Source organism: Malaya genurostris, chromosome 1 (genome assembly GCF_030247185.1).
Source record: "Malaya genurostris strain Urasoe2022 chromosome 1, Malgen_1.1, whole genome shotgun sequence".
Taxonomy (NCBI): Eukaryota; Metazoa; Arthropoda; class Insecta; order Diptera; family Culicidae; genus Malaya; species Malaya genurostris.
Window position 1 is genome coordinate 140,061,211 of NC_080570.1, and position 24,245 is coordinate 140,085,455.

General features: G+C 39.8%; 1 protein-coding gene across 1 annotated transcript in view; it reads right to left on the minus strand.

Annotated features, from left to right (window-relative positions):
- Window positions 1-24,245, minus strand: part of LOC131428307 (uncharacterized) — a 94,791-nt gene that overhangs the window by 61,205 nt on the left and 9,341 nt on the right. Inside the window, 3 exon segments of the mRNA XM_058592165.1 lie at window positions 3,127-6,078; window positions 12,996-13,346; window positions 13,349-13,507. Coding sequence (XP_058448148.1) covers window positions 3,127-6,078; window positions 12,996-13,346; window positions 13,349-13,507 — 3,462 coding nt within the window.

Here is a 24,245-nt window from a genome sequence, read left to right on the forward strand (position 1 = left end):
TTATTAGCGTCCGTGTCCGGAATTGGATCGGCACCAGTCTTCAAGATGCGCACACGAAAATTTATGCACTCACTAAAGCAACGCCTCGCATGTTTAAGTTTGTACGTGTTGAATCATACTCAAGGTTGTACACAAGCGCAGTGTACAAGCTTGAACATCGTGTTCTAAACTCGTGTGTAAACCTGTGTAAACAGTTTTCAGAAAATATTATTCGTGCGAAACATAAAGAAGTACCGAAAGTCTATGAAATAAACCCTATTTTACTTCACGTAGCGGTGTAATGATGCCTTTCTCATATTACTTATATCCGCACCTTTCCTTGATTCTTGAGACAAAAAAAAATTTTCGGACAACAACCTATTTAACAATTGGAATAAATCAGAAATCTGTTTTGAAGAGTTCTTAGATTAGGATTTGAGTTTTTATTGACATGACAGTTCGAAATTTTTTCGAAAACTTTTGTAAAATTGTACATAAGTTCAACGAGGTGCACGTTTGCACTAAATAGGACCGGAAAGGTTTGAATAGATCTTAACTCACTTTTCTCCAAAATGGCCTACCCGATTTCCAACCACTTAGATTCAATTAAAATGTTTAAGACCCCATACGAAATTCCTGAATTGGTTTGAATCCGATTTCCAGTTCTAAAATTACAGGAAGAACGGTATTTAAACCATCATTTGGGGTTACATTCTTTGAAATTTGACTCAAAACTGTTTCAATTTGTAAAACCGACTTGGGCTATTCCGGATGTACCGGAAATAGGGATCAAAAACTTCAACACGAAACTTTCATCATTTTATCAGGCGACGGCTTAGCAACTTTCCACGAACTTAAGCTCAAGTAAAAGGTATTATGCAGCTTTGAAATTTTATCCGGATCCGATTTAAAATTACAAGTCGTCATTTGGTACGATGACTAACAAGACTTCGTTTGTAAATACACAGTACTTCGATACAAGTTGAGTGTTTCTCAAGTAGAGTAAACTCATATTCTGCTTAGTATTTTATGTAGAACTGCTGAGTGGCGTGAACATGAACTGCTATGCACTGATGATTGGAATGGATGAAACTAAATTTGACTTACAACTTTTTCAATTTGTAGGTTATGCAAGTTTATTCCCGAACAAACTTGCTTTGTTTTTATTTCATTTTTTATGCTACTGTCAATTTTTGCTTTTGAAATATTTATTTTACGTTAATGGTAAACGTTTCGAAGGATTATTCCTTCATCTTCAGGGTAAAACCGACTACAAATGTTAGCCTTGTGATCTCACTCATTTTTCCTAAAGATGGTTGAACCGGTTCGGTAAAAGTTGAGTGTTTCTCTAGTAGTGTAAACATATCTTCTGTTTAGTGGTTTATGTGAAACATGGGCTGAAAAGTCCCGGGCCTATCACATAGATGGCGCTAGTTTTATTACAGTCACCTTTTTGCAGACAATACTACTGACCATTAGTTTGTGAGTTATTGTGCGAAATGTGACGCTACTTTTGTTATTTTCAGAACAATGAATCAGGAATAATTTCGTGTTTTAATTTTACACTGCTTCTTGATAGGATAAAACACTCCATCAGAAAAAAAACAATAAAACGTTTGCTCACTACTGACCAAAAACGAGAACGTGTTGATGATTCTGAGCAGTGTTTGGCCATGCTTTAACGTAACAAACCGGAATTTTGCGTCGATATGTGACAATGGATGAAACATGGATTCATCACTTCAATCCGGAATCAAAACGATCGTCATCTGAGCAACTGGTGAACCTCGTTCAAAGCGCCCAAAAACACAACAATCGTCGGGAAAGGTTATGGCCTCGGTATTTTGGGATGTGCGTGAAGAAACATTTATCGACTATCTTGAGAAAGGAAATCCCAATAACAGTGAATATTATATAGTGTTATTGAAACGTTTGAAGGCTGAAATTGCAAAGAAACGACTGCATATGACGAAGAAAAAAAATTTTTTTTCTCATCAAGACAACGCACCGTGTCACAAGTCAATCAAAACAATAGCCGAACTTTATGAATTGAACTTCGAGTGGCTCCCACATCCACCATATTCGCCAGATTTGGCTCCCAGCGACTACTGGCTGTCAGCAGACCTGAAAAAAATGCTCGCCGGTAAGAAATTTCACATGAACGAAGAGGCTATCGCTGAAACTGAGGCCTATTTTGAGATTAAGTTGATAAATAAGATTAATTTTGAACCAAAAAATCGTGTTCTCTTTGTTAGACCCGGGACTTTTCAGTCCATGTGTTAGAACTGCTGAGTGGCGTGACAGCTCAACATAAACTGCTATGCATTGAATACTGGAATGGATGAAACGTTTTTTTTTTTCTAAATTTGACTCAACACTCTTTCAATTTGTAGTATGTCATGCAGGTTTATTTCCGAACACACTTGCTTGTTTTTCTTTTTTTTTATGTTGCGATTGTTTTTTTTTAGAAATCTTCTAAGATAGCTCGATCATTCTAATTATCTGTCAAATTATCTGTCATTTTCTTTGGGAAAACCATTAACCTAACACCCGTCAAAGGAGAAATGTTTAAAAATCGAAACCGTGAAAGTGGTTCAAGACCCCGTTTCGAACCCTGAATTTTTTTCATTTACTCGTTTTTCATTGGCATGTCGGGAGTTGGATTCGAAACTCTCGATGCATTAACAGATAGATACATTTGAATCAATCGGAAAAAAAATCCATAATTAAACTCAACATCGATTGCTTACGCTCGAACACATTCGCTCTTAAAAAAAAGTGATCCACAATTCGAAATCAAAGAAATCATAAACATCGACCATTATCGCACTTCCGCACCCAGGTCGGATTTCGATCCAAGCGATAATAATCGGTTTATGGTTTGCACAAGCATAGCTGCAGCGTCTGGAATTAGAACAACAACAACAGCAAAGCGTTTGTAATTAGTGAACCACAGAAAAAAAAAAAAAACAAAAACAACATCTCATGCTCATGCGGTTATCAAAAAAAACTAACACACGCGCGAGGTTGAGCGAGGCGGTGTCTGCATGGGGGGAAGGGGAATCATCAGCTGCTTTAGCTTTTTTTTTGCGAGCGGCGGGCGGCGAATGATCAGCTGATGGAGCAAAGCTAGCACAAAAGCTCTACCTCCATTTCATCGGCCGAAACCGTCATCGCGGTCGTGGTTGTGGTTGTGGACGAAGCAGCGACGGTGCTTACATCCGGCGAACAGGAATCGGTGGAATCCGATCCGATCGGATGGCCGTCGTCCGTTTCTTCCAGAAAGATGTCCGCATTGGTGGTGAATATCCGAGGGATGCCGGCGGCGGATTGAAGTTGTCCGTGTGGAGTTTTGGTGGTTTGGTCAGACGGTTTCGCGCTGGATGATGCCATAAAGTACTGATTGCTACAATCGGTATCGAAAATTCCTTCGTCCACTTCGTCTACTTCTTTTTCGGACACCGTCCGAACCACGTCCTCGGGGTCTTCGTCGCGCAGATAGTTCAGATCGTACTCGTCGTCATCATCATCATCGTCGTCGTCGACGTCGTCACCGACGACGTCATCATCATCGTCATCGATGTCGGATCCGGTCGGAACGATAGTGTCCTCATCTTCCGGTTCTTCACCGTAGGAAGCGATCTGCGTAGCTGATTTGGACAGTGTAATGCCTTTGGCCGGGACGTACGTGGGAGTGACTTCGATGTTGGAGTTGAAAATCGAACTAATCGAGATGAGATCCACTTTGGTACTGGATTGGATTGGGGGTGCAACGTTGCAACTGTTGGAACTCGATCGAGCCAACGACGGCAGGGCGGTCTGAGTGCCGCCGGGTGGTTGTTCACACAGGGACCGACTGGGTGTGAAGTTTTTCGCATCCGGATTCAGTCGTGAATGCGAGTAACTTTTAAAAACTCCTGCAGGTGACGGAGGCGCTGGTGGTGCCACCGCCGGCACCTGCTCGTAACTACAACCGACACTGTAGATATCGGCAATACACTGATCGATGTTATCCTCGATGTTGATGATACAGTCCTGGCTGACGCGATCCCGCAGAACGGCAGCACTGGGGAAAGCCGGCGGCAGATGGCCATTGATCGGTATTTGAATGGAGGAGATTTTCGTGAACGGCGGATAATCGACGATGACTTTACTGGCCGGTGGGATGTGCTGTTTAACGAAGAAACTTTCACCGGTGCCCTTGCGCGGGGCTGGACCACCACCGCCACCACAACCGAACGGATTGAACGAAGCACTCTTCTGCTGGATGAGGGCATTGTTTTTCGAGATCAACTTGTTGGCCGCACTGATGTCACCGGCGGCGCCGTTCGGTTCCGGGACGAAACTTTTGTACGGGGTAAATAGATTGTATTTTTTGCTGTTCGGTTGGTTGAGGGCTTTGGTGTAGATGCAGGATGACGAGGAACTTTTGGCCAGGTTCAGCGCAGGGATGAATGCTGCCACATCCGGTAGGGTGATGGAAGGTTTCCGTAGAATCGAAGCATTGGAGGAACTTTTTGCCAGAGTTTGGACCGGAGGTGGCGCCGGTGGTAGCGGACGAGCCGGAGGCAACGCCGGCTGCCCGAAACTCATGGCTCCGCTGGAATAGCTTTTGCACAGGGGATTCGCAAAATTGCACGAGTGATTGCTGTAGAAGTTTGGTTTGGATTCACTTTCACTGACCAACTGCTGGAACTCTTCCTCCGTCAGGTGGTCCCGGATGTGTTTGTCCAGGTGCGAATAGGAATAGTTCTTCCGTAGCTTGAAGTGATTGTTCACTTCCGGAATACCGAACGATCCTCCGGCCCCGTCCGCACCGCTGTACAGATTGTGCAGACTGGTAACATTTTTCTTATACTCATTGATACTATTCTGGACGTCTTTTTTCGATTTCGCCATAATCCGATCGTAGTTCCAACCGAACTTTGGGATGCCGGCCGGTTTGTTGGACGTTGTCTCCTGCCAGAATTTGCTCATACTGGATTGCTTCGGAGCGGCGGCATCGTTGAATGGGGTTCGGTTTTTCTTAGCCGCCGCCGTCGTATTCTGGCTGGCACCGTTTCCATATCGACTTTCAGCCGAGGCACGTGGCTGTTGCTGCTGTTGGTAATGCGGATTTTGTTGATAATGGTACTGCTGGGAATGGGGATGGTTGTGGTGATGGTGGTGGTGGTGATGCGGCGGCAGCTGATGGTTATGGCCATGATGATGTGAATGTTGAAGAAAAGACGGAGACTGGTATTGGTGGGCCGCCGCAGCCGCCGCCGGTTTCCGAGTCACCACCGCCGCCGCCGGTACGTGATGATAGTACGTAGGCTGATGATGGCCGGCTCCTCCAGCAGCCGAAAACGACGACGACGACGGGGTCCCGGAGTGACTGGAAGTAACAGGAATTGAACCGTGGTACGACGCGTGGTACGAACTGGACTTGGTGATCGGATAGTAACCCTGCATCGCCGTTGCACTGTCGTAATATTGAAAGTAGGGGTCATTGACGTAATGGTGCCGGTAGTTTTCACTCTTCGGACAGCCGCCGGTTGGAGCCGTCGCCGCCGCCACCGCCGGTGAACTTCTACAGTCTACAGACGCATAGTCGGGTAGACTTTTCAAATAATTGTTCATAAAATCAATATCGGCACTGTACATATCGCTATGCTGCTGAGGTGGTGCTTGCGGATGATATTGCTGGGGCCCAACGGAGGCCGCCATCGGTATCGGCATCGGCTGATGCAGCTGGGATGCACTCAAGTCAATTAACTCACCGTTGTAGTAGGTACCATTGTAATTAGCGAGACTTCCGGCGAGTAGTCCACTGTACCGGAGCTCCTCATCGGTGGGATTCGCCTGGGCTAGCATGACATTTTCATAGTTTCTTATCGGTGGCACCGGGGGACCTCCGAGCATCGACGGTTGATATGTTTGCTGTGTTGGATACTCACTTTCACTAGTCATTTGCTGTTGCTGATGCTGCTGCTGTGGAAGTTGCTGGTAGGATGCCATAATGGGCGGCCCCGGTGAACTTGAACCGTAATAACTTTCACTGTTCATCGAAGTCGTACTCGCACTGTTATCATTGTTATTACTGCCGGCGCCGGTGTGCTGCGAAAGAAGCATGTGACACAACAATCTCCACGGTTTCTTCCGATCGTCCGGTGAACCTTCCTCATCCATTCATTCATTAGTCACTGAACACACGAGGCGGGGGGGGGCAAAGGAAAAAAACGGAAACGACAACGCTACAACGTACGTACAGTTTTCCACAGGTACGAAACACCTAAGGACCACAGGAACAGAAACATTCACTTTTGCAGGTGTCCCACGGGCTAATGGAGACAAAAACAAAAACAACCAAATCAAATGAGGGATCGGGGAGGAGCACTCGAAAACTAAACAATGACGTCTGTCGTGTTGCTATTTGTAAACACACCAGAAATGGATGCACAACACAACATTCTGACAGGGGGGAGGGGGTGACGAAGGGCAGATGAATTTCGGGACTGATGCTGGTTTCGATGCAAACGGAGAGCTATTTTTGACGCATTGGACGGTGGGGTGTTTGGAGGGAGAAGTAAAAATTACCTTCGGAAACAATGTTCCCGTTTGGTAGAATCACCGATGATTGATTACGGCAATCTGTGATTTTCATTTGTTAATTTGTTTCACTAATCACCTAACATAATCGTCATACAATTAAATATATAATTTAAGCTGTTCAGTTATAAAATTATTTAGTTCTTATTACCGCTTGTCAGCGACCAAATTTGAACACCCCTAAATACGTATATCGCTGGAAATACTTCATCAACGCGTGGAATATTTCACAGACTGATTATGGTATGTTTGTTCAGCAGTGTTGAAAAAAATATCAATGATTTACAGACAAAAAAATCATCGATCAGAAAACTCATTGCAGAAAAGTTCAGGTACTGATTTTTTATTGACAAGGCGATTTTCACTGAAACTGAAATCTCACATGGCAAAAAATCAGTTGTGAAGTTGAAGTCGATGATATTTAACTTCACTCGATGATATTTAAGAAAAAAGTTCGCACATTGAATATATCTGATATGATTCTCGAGCAGAAGATTTTCTGGGGAATGAATTTTCATAGCCGTTATAAAGACTGTCCCAGAAAGTATGGACGCAACCAAAAACCGCTGCCATTTCGCAATGATTCAGAATCTGTCAATTTTTATGGCTGCGTCCTGTTGTTTGCACTCTTCTCTAACCACTTGTGCAGTTGTTTATTCGTTTTCATTAGTTTGTTTCGAAATGCGTGGACTTTCAGCAGAACAACGTCGAAAAATTGTGTACAAATGGTGCACAGAACGCGGACTGTCACTGAGAAAGATAGCGAAAATGGAAGGAGTAAGTGAAAAGGCCCGGGTTGGTGGTTCAATGCATAGGACGCTGGTCTTACAAGCCAGTTGTATGTTCGAGCCCCGACCTGGAAAGATTCTTAGCTTCAGTAGGATCCATAGTACTAGCCATGCAATGATTCTGTACGCTAAGAATCGACTGCGAAGTCTGTTGAAACAGAAAGGCCAAATTCCACAGAAGGAATGTAATGCCAAGAGTTTGCTTTAAGTGAAAAGGCCGTGCGAAATGTAATCAGGAAGTTCGTTCGGTGAGGATAACACCTTTGAGGATAAACCGAAAACGGGTCCAAAAAAGGTCCCCCTAACCCTCAGTTGGATAAACGTATACTGAAGGCGTTCGAGCAAAAGAAGGAGGTTCCAGTGCGGGATGTGGCCAAAAAAGTGGGCACTACGAAGTCAAATGTTCTTCGTGCTAGAGAACGTTTGAATCTTCGAACCTATAAGAAGCAGAAACAACCAAAACGTAGTCCGAAATAAGAAGCATCGATCAGGCCGAGGGTTCGAAAGCTGATTCTTGCTGGAAATTTGAACTGCATAATCATGGACGACGAAACCTACGTGAAACTCGATTACAAATACTTGCCGGGACCACAATATTATACGGTGCGAGAAGGGCAAGTGTTAAACCAGTCCGAGACATCGATTGAAGTCGAAAAATTTGGTAAGAAAGCTATGGTCTGGCAAGCAATTTGTAGCTGCGGTAAGATTTCGAAACCCTTCATCACCACTGCTTCAATGAACAGCGAAATATACATCAAGGAATGTTTACAAAAACGACTTCTACCCATGATTCGAAGCCACAAGGATCCTGTTATCTTCTGGCTAGATCTTGCTTCTTGCCACTACTCGTCTATTGGCGAAATCAACGGTAGAATGGTATACTACCAAAAATGTCACTTTTGTCCCAAAAGGCATGAATCCACCAAATTGCCCACAACTTCGACCAATTGAGGAATTTTGGGCATTAACGAAGGCACATCTTAGGAAACATGTCTCGGCAGCCGAAACCATTCAACAGTTCGAAAAAGATTGGAAAAAAGTGACAAAACTTGTCGCCAAGAAGTCTGTACGAAATTTAATAAGGAACGTTCGCAAGAAGGTGCGTCAGCTAGTCTACAATTGCTAATTAGCAAATGTTGAGAATAATATTCTGTTGTTGTAGTCTAATATTATCAGTATATCGAATAAAATTTGAATATCTAACATTCGTGAATTATTTACAGCGAAATCAAAGTGCGTCCATACTTTCTGAAACAGTCTTTATGTAATGCAATTAATTTAGCAATAACTAAGTATTCAGCTTTGCGGTCTATTTGAAGAAAGGACGACTGTTTCATACCGCCCGAACGTTTCGACGACTGGTATAATATTTTTCAAGGTTGTTTACAGAATCTGGCAGTATAAAACAGCTGACCTTATTCGAAAGACTACTAAAGTTGAATACATAATTATTGCTAATTACATATACGGTCGTTTTACCATATTTCCGAAAAATTTATATATTCAAACAAGAACACATGTTACTGTATTTCAAACTCCAAAACAACCATAATTAGGTTAAAACCGGGTTTAAATAAACGATAAAATTTTATTGATTTCGTTCATTTAAACCCGGTTTTAACCTAATTTCAATACAATATTGTCTTAACAAGTCAGTCAATTTTTTATTTAAAAAAAACTGGTAAACAGTTGAAGTAATACTTGTATTTCATTGTCTGTTTCCATTTTTTTGTTCCAATTATTGGGTCTCGCCTGTTTTAACTAGATCCGGAAAGTTCAGAGGGATATCCGCGATGCTAACAAGTGTAGAAAATTTTCCCCATGTAGCGACTTTTTCAGGGAAAAAAAAAATTATTAAAGCTTGCTTCATTTAGAATTGGAACAAACGTTTGCTCATATTGTGGCGCTCCTGGTGGACGGATTTGGAAGCTCTTGGCGCCCACGTGTCGTTAATTTTGTCAGCTTCACGTATGATTTTTGACATTCCGAAAATCGACTGTACTTTGTAAACAATAAACATGGAAGCCGAAAGAAGGAAAAAAAATTGTGCACAGTTATTTGGAAAATCCATTGTGGTCTGCATTTAGGCTAGCTAAACAGCTGAATTTGCCCAGAAATACCGTATGGCGCGTTATCAAACGGTGTAAGGAAACATTGACGACGATTCGGAAGCCTCAAGCCGATCGTCGGAGTCGAACTGACGACCGGAAATTGCGTGGTAAGATTTTGAAGACGATTAAGAGGAATCCTAATCTGCCGGACCGTGATTTGGCCAGAAAATTCGGTGCTGCCCATAGTACCGTGAGGAGAACTCGACTCCGGGAAGGAATCAAGTCGTATCGAGCTAGCAAACAGCAAAATCGGACCATGAAACAGAATAGTGTGGTCAAAATTCGTGCTCGGAAACTATATGACCAGGTGCTGACCAAGTTCAACGGGTGTCTTCTGATGGACGATGAAACCTGTGTCGAGGCTGACTTCGGTCAAATCCCAGGTCAAAAATTTTACTTGGCAACGGCTCGGGGGGATGTTCCAGCCAAATTTAAATTTGTTTTTGCCGACAAATTTGCAAGAAAATTTATGATTTGGCCGGGCATTTGCAGCTGCGGCAAAAAACGAAAGTTTTCGTTACAAATAAGACAATAACATCGGAACTATACCAAAAAGAGTGTCTCCAAAAACGAATTTTGCCGTTCATTCGATCCCACGATACCATCCTGTAATGTTTCGGCCAGATTTGGCAAGCTGTCATTACAGCAAAGCCGTTTAAGAATGGTATGCAGAGAAAGTGGTCCAGTTTGTTCCGAAAAACCTTAACCCACTCAACTGCCCCCAGTTCCGCCCTATTGAGAAATACTGGGCAATCATGAAGAGGAGACTCAAGGCAAAGGGAAACGTTGTCAAAGACATCAATCAGATGACGACCTGGTGGAATAAGATAGCTAAAACGATGGACGAAGAAGGTGTGCGCCGCCTACTGAGCCGTGTTACAGGAAAAATTCGAGAATTCCTTCAAAACCGTGACGAATAATTTTATCCGTATTTTTTCTTAAAAGTATGAAGAAAACGCTACATTTGTATAAAAAAAGATCTTGAATACAATAATAAATAACTGAAATACAGGCAATTGTCTTTGTTCCAATTCTATTTGAAGCAAGCTTTACTCACGATAAACATAATTTTTATTATGAATTTAAAAATATATTTATGATTTCAGGAGCCGACGAAACTAACGCTAGAATAGTTTTTTTTCAAGATCAGGTTCCTTTGAACAATTCTCAAAAATTCAAATAGTTAGAAAATACTCTTAGAAATAATCTAGAATTAGGGTCAAGAGTATACGCGACCGAGAAAAGTTGAACGATACGCGTCCAGGCACGATTTGTCTCGAATAATCGTTTTTCTTTCTAGAAACCACGATTTTAAACTGTCACTCGTATTCCAAAGCTATTGCAATTATCAACATGAATCATACGGGATTTTCTCATGATTAATGGGTAAAGTTATTAACAATTAAAAGTGCAAAATAAAGTCGAAAGATTTTTTAAAAAAATCGTCATTTTGTTTTTTTCTGGGTGAAAATGTTTCATTCTAGTAGCGACAATAGCCAGTTCGATACAAATTATGAAACTGCTTTTTGCTCTCCTCCAACGAACCGGACGAATTTGAGTAATCGTTTTCAATGCCGCCATGTTGGCAAAAAATGAAAAAAAAATCATTTTAAGTAGATTTATACATGTAGGGGAGAGTGTTCGGGTGCCGGCACCCGGGAGCGGGTCATTGCGCCGAAAGCTATTTCGCCGAAAGTCGTTTCGCCGAATGCCATTTCGCCGAATAGCGGCGGCCTCTTGCATACAAACCTGTAACCGCCTCGTTTGCCCGGTCTACTAGCGAGGTCGGACAGCACACGAATCATATCGATGTGGCGAAGCCACATTAAATATTTTTTTATTCAGTAAACGGAAAATAAAATATACATTTGCTTGGTAGATACCTATGGAATTGCTTTGATGATTAGTAGTCAACAAGTTTCTTAGGGAACTCCGTTCTGAGGTTCATGAATCAATCTTTATTCAAGAAGTACAATTGTAGGTCAACAAAACGGACGTTAACGTTATTATCTTTAATTTGTCTTTATTTTAAATCGATTCCCATAACGATTTTAAGACATTTGTAGGAATCGGCGAAATGGCTTTCGGCGAAATGACATTCGACGAAGTGGCCCATTCGGCGAAATGACATTCGGCGAAACGGCTTTCGGCGAAATGGCTTTCGGCGACATGACCCTGATCCGCCGGCACCCCTCCAAACTTTTTGACAGAAAGCAGATAGCGTCATTCCGACAAATGTCATATAGACCGCTATTTTTGTGGCAAATACCAAATCAAACAGACGAGTCTTTTTTTTGCTACGATCAAAATAATTTTTTATTTTGTGAAAATCAACACAAACGTTTTTTTATCGGACCTTTTTTATAGTGCCGTAAATTAAAGGACATAAATCGAAAGGGTGAATGCATTGCATATTTATAAAGTGAATTCAATCTATTTCGTAATTCAATTGTCGACAAATCGCGAGATGTCAGGTCTGCAAATTTGTCAAATTTGCAGATTTCTTAGTTAAACTGTAGATCGTTTTTCGTCTGCAGCAATAGTATTACCTGGCATCACTGGTGGAATGCAACACGTGGACAACATGACAGCTTACATTTCTTGACTGTCAGCGAGACATGGCGACTCCAAAACCATCAGACAATCAAAACTTTTGTCCAATATGTGTCTGAAATGAGTATTTTTCCATTCAATCATCGTTGTTTTTACTGAAATTTTTGCATTTCTGGTAGATTGCCGATGATCGAAATCCGCGTTTTGAAATGTCCAAAAATGAAATGTCCATTTTTCTAAATAGGAAAAACAATTAAATCGAAATGTCCACATAATGTTCATTTAGTCAAAACTTATAAATAAAAAATAAAAGAATGCCGGTTACAGATCACCCTCCCCTACTTTTATCTGTAAAAAACTTATTTTGAATTTTTTCTAAACAAAAAATGGAAGCAAAACGGTACATTTTGTGGAAAAATTATGAAAATACAATACACCGATACAACAAAACAGTACATTTTTCAGTAGGCATTTCATTTTGAAAAAGTAGGGAAAATAGTTATCAGATGATATAATTTCATCACTGCATTCGAAAATACACGAATTTATCATCAATTGGTATTACTACCACTTGCAATGGAAAAAATTTCAATTCATTTTATGCACAAAACTTCACTCTGTTTTTTTCCTTTTTTTCTTAGACAAACGAATATTGAAGAACGAGACATTTTTCTTTTGTCTTAAATCAAGTGTTAGATTCCAGGTACTGAACAGTATTAGCAAATATCACCAATCAATTTATAGTCCAATCCAATGCGAACTCTCCACTTGCATGCCTATTTTCCAGCGTCAGTCCCGAATATCCCCCCCTCAGGTGGTGACCCTCCCACCACGGCACAAACCGATCGAAACGCACAGAAAGGCGTGCCACATTACAAGAAACAGCTGATTAGCACACCGGATTCCGGTAGACGACGACCAGAATCGACAATCAATCACACGGAACAAAACACCGGAAAAAGACAGACAAAACCTTGGTTACGATGACTTTCGCCGTCGGTTGACCTCGGCCGCTCTTCGGCTTGTAGATGATAACTTTGGTGCTGGGAGGACCCTCATGGTTCGGATCGATCACTTCCTGGAAGGAGATTCCCGACACGGGAACGTCCTTCAGGGTGAGTTCTCCGTTCGGGCCGCTTCCTTTGATCAACGGAAGTTCCGGCTTGGAATACACCAGAGGGGCCGGCTTAGCGGCGGCAGTAGCTCCGGGGACTTCCTCGGAGGACGAGGAAGAAGGCGAAGAACGAGGTACCGGTGAATTGGACCGCTTGGCATGGTTGGGATCGTGATGGGCCGCCGTTTTGTTCACCGACGAGACTTGCTTACGGGTAGGGGCGACGCCGTTTGCACTGGTTGCCACAGCAGTTGATGCTGCTGCTGCTGGTGGGTTTTTAGTGACCTTGACCGACTTTTTGGCGGTCCCGATGGGTGCCGCGACCGTTGCTGCCGATCCATTCTGCAACTGCTGCTGTGGTTGATGACAACAGAGAGTTACATTTTTAGCCACCATTCCACCATTGGAATAATTTACAACTACTTTCGATAGCGGGATCTTCACTGTCGCCGTCGTGGACATATCCCCGTCCGTTTATTGAACCGAGGTTTTCAGGATTTTAATTGTTTTCGACAACCGAGAATAACAATCGTTAACACTTGTGATCACTTTATGGCAGAAAGTTTCAAAATATTTCACCGAATCGCGGACCACACAAAAAAAAATAAAGATATAGAAGCACTGTTCTTGACCCCGAATCTCACGGGGAACTGGCGACGGGTACGGAAACAGAAACTTTTTTCTTCTTCGCAAAAAAAATGTACCTTTCTCTTTCACTTGCTAGAGGAGGATAGAAACTGACGAGAAAACCAACTGCTGAACAAAAAAAAAACAACTCAAAACACTCACACACACAACCGACCGACCCCGAGAAGGACGACGTCGTTCCGTTATCCTCTGTTCACAGCGACATTTTATCCGTTTTGATCTCGTTACTGCAGATCATCAGTACGATCATCCCGTCGAACCCTTCCGAGCGAACCGAAATTCAAACTGTGTGTACTCTTGTTAAACGCAATCGCGCGGCGAGTTGTTTGCATTCTGCGCGGCGGCACCCAGCGACTGCCCATGCCGGACCCGGACCCTGTGGGGTGGTGGTGGTGGTGTTGGTCAGCGTCGTCAGCGGTCGTCGGGTCGGCGGTTGGCTGGTTCGGCCAAAAACACGACGACGGCGGCGAAGATCGGGTCGGAAATCTCTGTGCTGTTTGTGTGTTACTTTGCTACTGCTACTGTTGCTTCTTCAATCGGTATCTAAAAATACCAATGATGAAAAGTTTCGAACTAACCTAACGTGCGCGGCCCCCACATGATCATCGTTCGGAATCAGGACAAGGGACGACCGGAAGAAAGGAAAGCAGGGGACTTTTCACGCGACATCAAGACGACCATGGGGCGGAAAATGCGGGTGTGTGATGTATTGTGATTTACAACACAGGCCGAAAATGAGTGTGCGAGAGGGAAAGACTCGCTCGCAACTCGCTCCCTGATCGTGACGACAACTCTCACCAGCATCGGGCTTGGGTTAGGGTTTTTGGCATGTTTGGCAGGGGCCGTTTCGCAAGGTGAAACCCGGCAGGGATGTAACCTGAGGGAAGTTTCCGCCACCATTCGAGTTAAGTATTGAATACGGTCGAACTCTTTACTAAGTAGATTCAAATTTGTGTGTATAACCAAAATGAACTCAGGTAGAAAAAAATAAACGTACAAAAAAAGGACACTTCCAATTTAAGACTGAATGATGGTGGTGGTTGCGCAGTTAGCCGTGCCAAACGCGAGAGCCACACTTCCGATTCGTTCCGAAAACCACTCTCCGGCATGTGGTTCATCTTTGTTTTGATTTTCCATCTGTTTGCCGCCGGTGGTTACCCTCCTCCTCCTCCTTCTGCAAAAATGGCGGAGGTGGTTGTGACACGATTCGGCGGAACAATTCGAGCAAAAGATAGAACGAAACCAGCGCCAGGCGGACGTCAGTACTTGAGGAAATTTTGCGGTAAAAATAAACCTTTCGTGGCTTTCGTGGGACGCGCGAAGGGGGTGGGGAGAGAGAAGATGGGACCTGTCGAACGTTTCTGGCTAACGCGCACAGCCCGGTTTAGTTTTTGTTGTTCGATCGTAGCGGAAATCTTCCACGAATGGCAGAATGAATTCGGGATTACTAGAGAGCGATAAAAGCGATACGCAAAATAAAATATGTACTGTAATTTCGACTGAGTCGGTGGTTCAACGAGATAAGGCTATGATCGGAGAAGACGGATGTCATAAGTTCGAAACTCGTCAAAACAGGGCCATGCAATTTTCCTGTACACTAAGAATCGACTGCGAAGACGGCAGAAATAGATTAGATTCCCTATTGGATTCCCTTTTTACCTTTTTTTATAAATATAAAAACGTGTTTAATCCACCTAGCAGTGAGATGATACCTTTTTTTTTATCAATCCGCATGTGTTTTTTGCATGAATATTCTTCGGTGTTTAAGTTTTCATGACATTATTTTAATGACCCTCGTTTTAAGCGACAATTTGAGATTTTAATCACTCATTACTCTGTAATGTCGAAACTGCAAATCGGATCGAATTTGAATCTAGAAGTGTGATAATCGATTAAACATGCCATGATATGTAAGTTCCACTCTAGAGTTTACGGTAATTTAAGGTACTTCCAGAGCCGGTATTCAGGAACCAGCATAACCCAAACCGATTCGTATGGCCATATGACGAATAAATTACAACAGTTTTGAGTTCAACTTTGAAGCTTTTCGGGATTGTCATCTTCTATATCGGTTTGAATTTTAAAAATTCATCATCATGTAATTCGAGAACCGGAAGTCATAATTGGATAAAATAATTAATTTTTGTATATAAGTTTGTTTTAATTAAAATTTTTGTTTCTGAAATTTGATTAGGCTTTTTTTGAGAAAACGATTGAGCTTTGAGAAACGATTTTATACTGGAACCGGAATTCTAAAGGGTGATTTTTTAAGAGCTTGAGAACTTTTTTAAACAATAAAACGCATAAAATTTGCAAAATCTCATCGGTTCTTTATTTTAAACGTTAGATTGGTACATGACATTTACTTTTTGAAGATAATTTCATTTAAATGTTGACCGCGGCTGCGTCTTAGGTGGTCCATTCGGAAAATCCGCTTTTTTATCGACAAATTTTGTTCAGCGGTGAGGCTCATTTCTGGTTGAATGGCTACGTAAATAAGCAAAATTGCCGCATTTGGAGTGAAGAGCAACCAGAAGCCGTTCAAGAACTGCCCATGCATCCCGAAAAATGCACTGTTTGGTGTGGTTTGTACGCTGGTGGAATCATTGGACCGTATTTTTTCAAAGATGCTGTTGGACGCAACGTTACAGTGAATGGCGATCGCTATCGTTCGATGCTAACAAACTTTTTGTTGCCAAAAATGGAAGAACTGAACTTGGTAGACATGTGGTTTCAACAAGATGGCGCTACATGCCACACAGCTCGCGATTCTATGGCCATTTTGAGGGAAAACTTCGGAGAACAATTCATCTCAAGAAATGGACCGGTAAGTTGGCCACCAAGATCATGCGATTTGACGCCTTTAGACTATTTTTTGTGGGGCTACGTCAAGTCTAAAGTCTACAGAAATAAGCCAGTAACTATTCCAGCTTTGGAAGACAACATTTCCGAAGAAATTCGGGCTATTCCGGCCGAAATGCTCGAAAAAGTTGCCCAAAATTGGACTTTCCGAATGGACCACCTAAGACGCAGCCGCGGTCAACATTTAAATGAAATTATCTTCAAAAAGTAAATGTCATGTACCAATCTAACGTTTAAAATAAAGAACCGATGAGATTTTGCAAATTTTATGCGTTTTATTGTTTAAAAAAGTTCTCAAGCTCTTAAAAAATCACCCTTTAAAAGCGGTATGGCCGAAGTCAGATAAATTCACCTGAGTAGCTGTACACTTTACATTTGTTTCAAAACATTTGAAAATCAGTTAAGACATCTTTGAGAGATCATAGCACGAATTAAATTTTTAGGTGCCTTCTGATCGACAACTGAATACCACTAAAACTGAAAAAAGTTAATTTTTTATCGATTATCCAAATCTGCTAACCCGATAAACCAGATTAAATTATGTGGAATAGACATTTTTATACAATCCCCGAAACCGGAAGTTGGATCTGACTGAAAAGCAAGATGTTTTATAGAACTTTGAAACTTTTCATTTGAATCTTAGATGATTCTTAGATTTCATTTGCATCTTAGATCGGTTCAGCCATCTTCAAGAAAAATGAGTTACACAATTTTGATTTCGTTTCACATATCATCCTGTAGTTCCGAAACCAGAGGTCGGAACCAAACATAATGCAGGAACTTTGTTTGGGAGCATACGACTTTTCGTATGAATCTGAATTTGTAGAAAAGAAATTTTCCGAGAAAATTAATTGAAGTTATTTGTCACACACGCATTTGCTGATCTCGACGAACTGATTCGAATGGTATATGGATGTTATGTTGTTCCAGCATTTATTGCTGTAAGTAGTTTAAAACAAAATAATTAAAAAAAATTCTGCCATCATCTGGTTTATATATGTCATATTCGAACGATTATGTTGCCAAAAACGAGCCGTGCCAAAATCGGTCCGAGGCTAAATGTCACGAAAAAGAATGCTGTACACAATCCTTTTGGTTCTTAGAAACAATTGTATGTAACAGTATAAAAAATCGTGTTTTCCGTTGCTCCCAAGCATTTCTTTGTCATACAGCGCTCAAAACTCCTACTGCTGGAATAGGGGGAAAAGTCGCTTACAGAAAAATTTCGATATCTCCGTTAAAAATGGACGGATTTTAACAATCTATGGCTTGTTGGATAGGTATTACCGTGCGGAATCTAAGTCTGAAAACATATTCTGTTTTCAAGGTCAATTGTGACAGATACTGTCAAAAAACTGAAAATTTTGACATAAAACTTTGTATAACTCAAAAAGTAAACATCCGATCTCAAAACCATTCAATAGCGTTTTGGGTGACGGGGAGACCTTTCATTTGCGACTAGTTTGATAAAAATCGGTCCAGCCATCTCTGAGATCTCGACCTCTTAGTTGACAACACACATACGGACACACACACATACACACACACACACAGACATTTGCTCAGTTCGTCGAGCTGAATCGATTGGTATATGTCATTCGGCCCTCCGGGCCTCGGAAAAATTTTCGAAAGTTTGAGCGAATTCTATACCTATTTTTTATACATATAAAAATAGGTAAAAATAGCTATAGAATTCGCTCAATTTCACTCAATTTTCTCGGAGATGGCTATGAAAAGTAGTATGGGAGTGTACTACAACAAGCTTCCTGAATTACGTTTGGATCCGACTTCTGATTGACCACAACTTATAGTAAATAGTCAACTTCAGTTTCATTAACTCGTTCACTTATTCAATTATTCAAGCTTTCATTTTTTAACTCACTCACTCGTTCCATTCTTTTATCCATTCATCTACGCATCTACTCATCCACTCATTCATAACACCATTCACAAACTCATTTTATTCATTTTAAGTTTTTGCTATTGATTATGATATTAAAAGGAGGAGGTTTTTGTGCCCTCTTGAGCGAGAACTGGTGGCACATTCAGATCAAGAGGGTTTTTTTCCTTCTCCGATAGATAATTTATTAGATTTTGCTTTAAAATTTTTTTGTTAATTTTGTTAATTGATTAATTTTATTTTATTAAGAGCCCCTTAAAAGGAATCTTACATTCCACTGGGTGCTCTCTCATATTGTAAATAGTATGTTCCCTTCTTTGTTAGTATATAATCGTTAAATGTAAATACCTCAGCTGTCAACGTCGCGATTTTTTGTTTATCTTTCCTGATAGAACTTTTTTTTTCTGAGCCGAGGTATGTATGTGTCCGTGACCAGGAAGCTCCGATTGAGTGAGCTTTTTGGTGCGGGGGAGTGTGGAGGGCATTAAAAAAAAAAAAAAAAAAAACTTATGGCCATGCGAATCATGTTGGGTTATGCTAGTTCCTGAATACCGGCTCTGAAAGTACCATAAATAATGACGAAAAACTCTAAAGTGGAACTTACTTCGACATCTCATGGAATGTTCAATCGAATTTCACACGTTAAGGTGAAATGTAGCGTCATATAATGCGCGCAAAATTTTATCCGCTTCAGTTGAACGAACCGTCGCACAAAGCATACCAAGAAAAACGGACACATAGAAACAAGAACTTTTTTTAATGATTGAGCGCAGTGGGTTTACCTCTCTTTATATTGGCTTGTAAAAAAGACTGGACGTAATGGATTTTTGAATCCTTCACACTTTGAATATATGCTAATTCAATCGTTATTGTTAGTGATTACTCTTACACTAGAGCTATAAATCATAAGTAATTATGAATGACTAACATGAGGCTATATGTATATGTATTGACCAACCTGCTAACCATGTATATGCCTGAGTTTAGTAGCAAGCATGGATTCTCCTTCAAAAGAACGATTGAAGACGAGATAACATTCAAGTATTTTCGATATCTTTGCCAGTCGTTCACCAGGCCTTCCCGCCGATGAGATAGAATTTACGTAAAAGTATTTACTTGACTCGCATGATAGAGCGCTGTCCAATTATCGAATACATTCAATGCCAATATATTACATTCTAATTGACTTTCATTATCATCTTCGAATAAGTAGAAAGTATTATTTTTGTTGTGTCAATAGGATCGTAGCACTAGCCATGTAATCGAAGCTATGCTATGAGTCGGCTGCGAAGTCTGTTAAAACAGAAATGCCAAATTTCTCAAAAGGAATGTAATTCCAAGACTTCCACACTCAAACATTTTCCTGGTGTGGATTCAGTATTCTCCCAATACGGTACAATCTAAAATAATACCTGTTATACGATATCACACAGCCAGGCTTTATTGCTTTAGCAACATCAATGCATTGAACTCAACAGAATTGGACATTATTAGCATTATAAATGACAGTTACTTAGAAAATAAACAATTTCTTACAATACCCATTTTATTGTATTCAACTCGTTTCTATTTCAACACAAAACCCAATGCTGCATAAATTCGTGTCATAATTTTATATGTAATTTTTGCTCACGATATAATGCCACCGTGCCCACCGTGCATTTCTCACACCACCTCAATACGAAACAGCAGCGCGCAAGCAATAAAAAAAATGCAAAAAAGTTTATGTAAACTTTTTCAATTTTCGGTTGTTTTAGCTAAAATTTTATAATTTTGAGTTGCATTTTCAGATTCTTTGTGAAATTCTGCTACAAACACTACTTTTCAGTTCTAAAATCATCCCCGTGGAACGGAACAGTAACCGTTTATACATTTCAAAAACCAATTACGGCTCGGCAAAGCAAAATTTCAAAATTCTAAGAATACTTAGTTATGATAAATTTGATTTCGAAAACTTAAGTGTTTTTGGTTTTTCGAAAATCGGTCTAGTTTTTGAATAATTGATCAAAAACGCGATTTTCGCATTCCGCTACATTTCACCTTAAGATTGAAATTCGATACGATTTGCAGTTTCGACATTACAGGGTAACGAGTGATTAAAATCTCAACTTGCCGTTTAAAACGACGATAATTAAAATGATGTCATGAGAGCTAAAACACCGAGGAATATTCATGCAAAAAACACATGCGGATTGATAAAAAAAAGGTATCATCTCACTGCTAGGTGGATTAATCACGTTTTTCAGTTCTACATTTGAATCATGAAAGTAAAACTTTTCGTGAAATTTTATTGAATGAAAGTAATTTCATGTGCCAAAATATCGTAAGTTGCTAACGTCGTTTAAGTTTACCATAAGCACTAGCCAGGAACGAAGAACGAAGGAATGGAAGGACACTCAACACTCAATACCTGTATGAGTATGAAAACATGTCTGTTTGAAAATTTGTGACATCGTAATTGAGCAATTCCAGAAATGCTTAGCAGATCATCAGACTCGACCTTCTCCGATTTGGATGAAACTTTGCACATGGCTTCAGTATGGCAAACCATAAGTTTTGAACCGATGGAGAGGTCAATCCGACTCACGACTAATTTTTAAAAAGGGCGTATGTATTTTTGCATTTCACCAAAATTGCCTTTTTCAAATCGTTGTAACTCGGAAACCGTTAATTGTACAAAAATGGCGCTCAGGAAGAAGTTGTAGGGAATCGATTGGGCACTCTAAAAAAATATACACTGAAAAAAATTTTGATTTTTTTTCTCAATAATTACAAAATAATCCGAAAAAGTAAAATTAAAAAAAAAGCAAAAATGAATTATTACGTACATGTTATAATTGTAGATATAGCAAGCAAATAAACAATTCATGGAAATAAAAGAAAATGGTGTTATAATTAAATATCCAAGTATCTCAAGAACAACTACTTTTAGAACACAGGATATCATGAACAAACTGATTGTGTTTAACCTGTAGAATAATATTCTACTGTTTAAATGATTATCTTTCAACGAGAACTCGAAATTTTGAGTATATTATTATATTCAAAAGGCACGGATGGGATAGCCATCGGTTTTAATAACAGCTTTAAAAAAATAATTATAAAAAAAAATTAAAATCATGCTTTTTGTTTATTTGACTTTTTCGGATTATTTTGTAATTATTGAGAAAAAAAATCAGTGTATTTTTTCAGTGTATATTTCTTTTAGACTGCCCAATCGATTCCCTACAACTTCTTCCTGAACGCCATTTTTGTACAATTAACGGTTTCCGAGTTACAACGATTTGGAAAAGGTAATTTTGTGAAATGCAAAAATACATACGCCCTTTTTAAAAATCAGTCGTTAGTCGGATTGACCTCTCAATCGGTTCAAAACTTATGGTTTGCCATACAGAAGCCATGTGGAAAGTTTCATCCAAATCGGAAGAGGGTCGAGTCTGATTTTGTCACTTTTTCGTCTACTCATTCGTGGAATTGCTCAATTGTTTCTAGGAAAAATCCCCGAAATGGCTGGATGAGTGAAATGTTGTTCCATTGATTTTTAATCGGAGGTAGAAAATACAAAAACTGAGTATAGAGGAAAAAAAATTGTCGAGAAATTTCAGTGTAATTTGGGAAAATTTTAAATTTTTCTTTGATTTTGAAACAGAAACAAAACAAAATTCGGTTTTTGTACGTAGCCCGTCTGAGAGATGGAACTAAATCATAGCTGTATAAATAATAAGCTTGTGCCGTTTGCTAACAGATAGCGTTACTTGATTTTTATTCCAACGATTTACCTTTCCAAATATGCGTTGGAAAGCTACTGGCAGGCATACAGTTTCAACATCAGTATGCGTCATTTAGCTAAAGCGTAAACAACAATCATATTTTTAATCCGAAAAAGTCGATTTTTTTGGCGAATAACGTGTTTTGTGGGGAAAATCTTATACGAACCAAATCCCAAATAACGTTATCTTTTTCTAAGAAGTAAGCTCCAAACAATGTAAACTTTTTTTACTGAGCTACTTCGTAAAAAGAAGGTTTTTGCAAAATGTGAAAATGTTTGCAATGGCATTATTCTAATGCTGTATTTTTGAAACTGATATGACGAATAGTAGCCGGAAAACACTGTTTTAACTAGATTCAAAATCCAAGATGGCGACTTTTCAAATTCTCAACAAAATTGTCATCGGTTGGCGTTGAGTTACAAAATTTCGAAAGCAAAATTAACGTTAGTATTTATTAAACTAATCTAAAAATAAAATCAATTTTAAAATTTTTGGAGGGGATTTCAAGTTTATGAAGAACTATTTGCTTCTGAACCTGACAAAACCACGAAATGGATGAAAACCAACCCACTTCTTGAAGTAGTGGTATGCAAACAGTACCTAACTCAAAATACCATGACTATCGGTAAAGTTTTTGACATTGTCAAAGTAGTGTAAGTACTTTATCGGCACTATACAGATGTAAAGAACGATGAAATAGAACGGATCATCATATCTGAAATACGAGAATTTGTTGAAGCAGTTTTTTCAGTTCGTTTTCGCTTTTTTTTATTTTGCCTTGAAAAACAAGTGAAAACCCCACTTAATCTGTTTTCCTCACATATTTTCCAGATTTAGATATTAGAGAGATTTCGAGATTTTACGTTTTGTTTAGTAGGCTTTCAAAGATATACTACGAACGGCTTCCAGGTATCAAAGCGGACGTAATATAAGACCAGCCACGGCAACGTAATTTTCTATCACGACAACGCTCGGTCATATTTCACGCGTCGTCTTACCTGAATGTTGTGCAAAAACGTTTTGCTTACATTTTCTAAGGTGGTAAACACGGTTTCAGGTGCGAAAAATTCAGGATACTTACTTCGAACGAACGTGTCAGAGCTACTGGGATAGAGCAAAGTATCATCGTTTTTTTTTTTTTCAATATATGAATACACTCAAGTCTTTAACCGCATGAAAATTGCATGAAAATCCGCATAACTTTGAAAATTTTTATATCTAGAAAAAAAACAATATTTTTAATATCGACTTAGGGACTTTTTTCGAAATTTTATTTTGATGCAAAATGTTTTTAAAATGCAAGCAACGTCGGAATCTGGTGTTATCCAAGAAAGTCGAATTATTTTTTTTTCGAGGTAACAATAGATTTCGATGGATCGTGCATTTCTAAGGTAAAACAAGAACATCGCATAACTTTAAAAATTCGAATGAAAAAATCCGTCTTACTTTGAACATTCTCAAAAAAATCTACCTAGTTTTGAAAATTCTTATAAAAAAACTCGCTCACCTTGAAAATTCACATAGCTAGAAAAATTAGATTTTTTTTATTTTTTTTACTTCGTCTTTCACCTTTTCAGTCGCTCACCGGAGGAACCTCATAACCTTAAAAATTTGTATAAATTGTTCGCCTAGCTTTGAAAAATCGGCATAACTTGTAAAATACGTATAAAAAATCGGCTCACCTTGAAAATTCGCATTAAAAACAATGTTTAGGAGCAAAGTGAAACACGATTTTTTATATCTTTGTCCTCAATTGTTTATAACTATCTAAAATGTTGTGCAGAGTACTCTTTTTCATGACATTTTGCGTAGTTTCGAGTAGTTTTTAGCACGGTCCGTTTTGGCAACATATTGGTTTGAATCGAAAGCTTTCATAATTTCATAATTATATTGATTTAAACTGCTCACAGCAATAATTGCTGGAAGAAC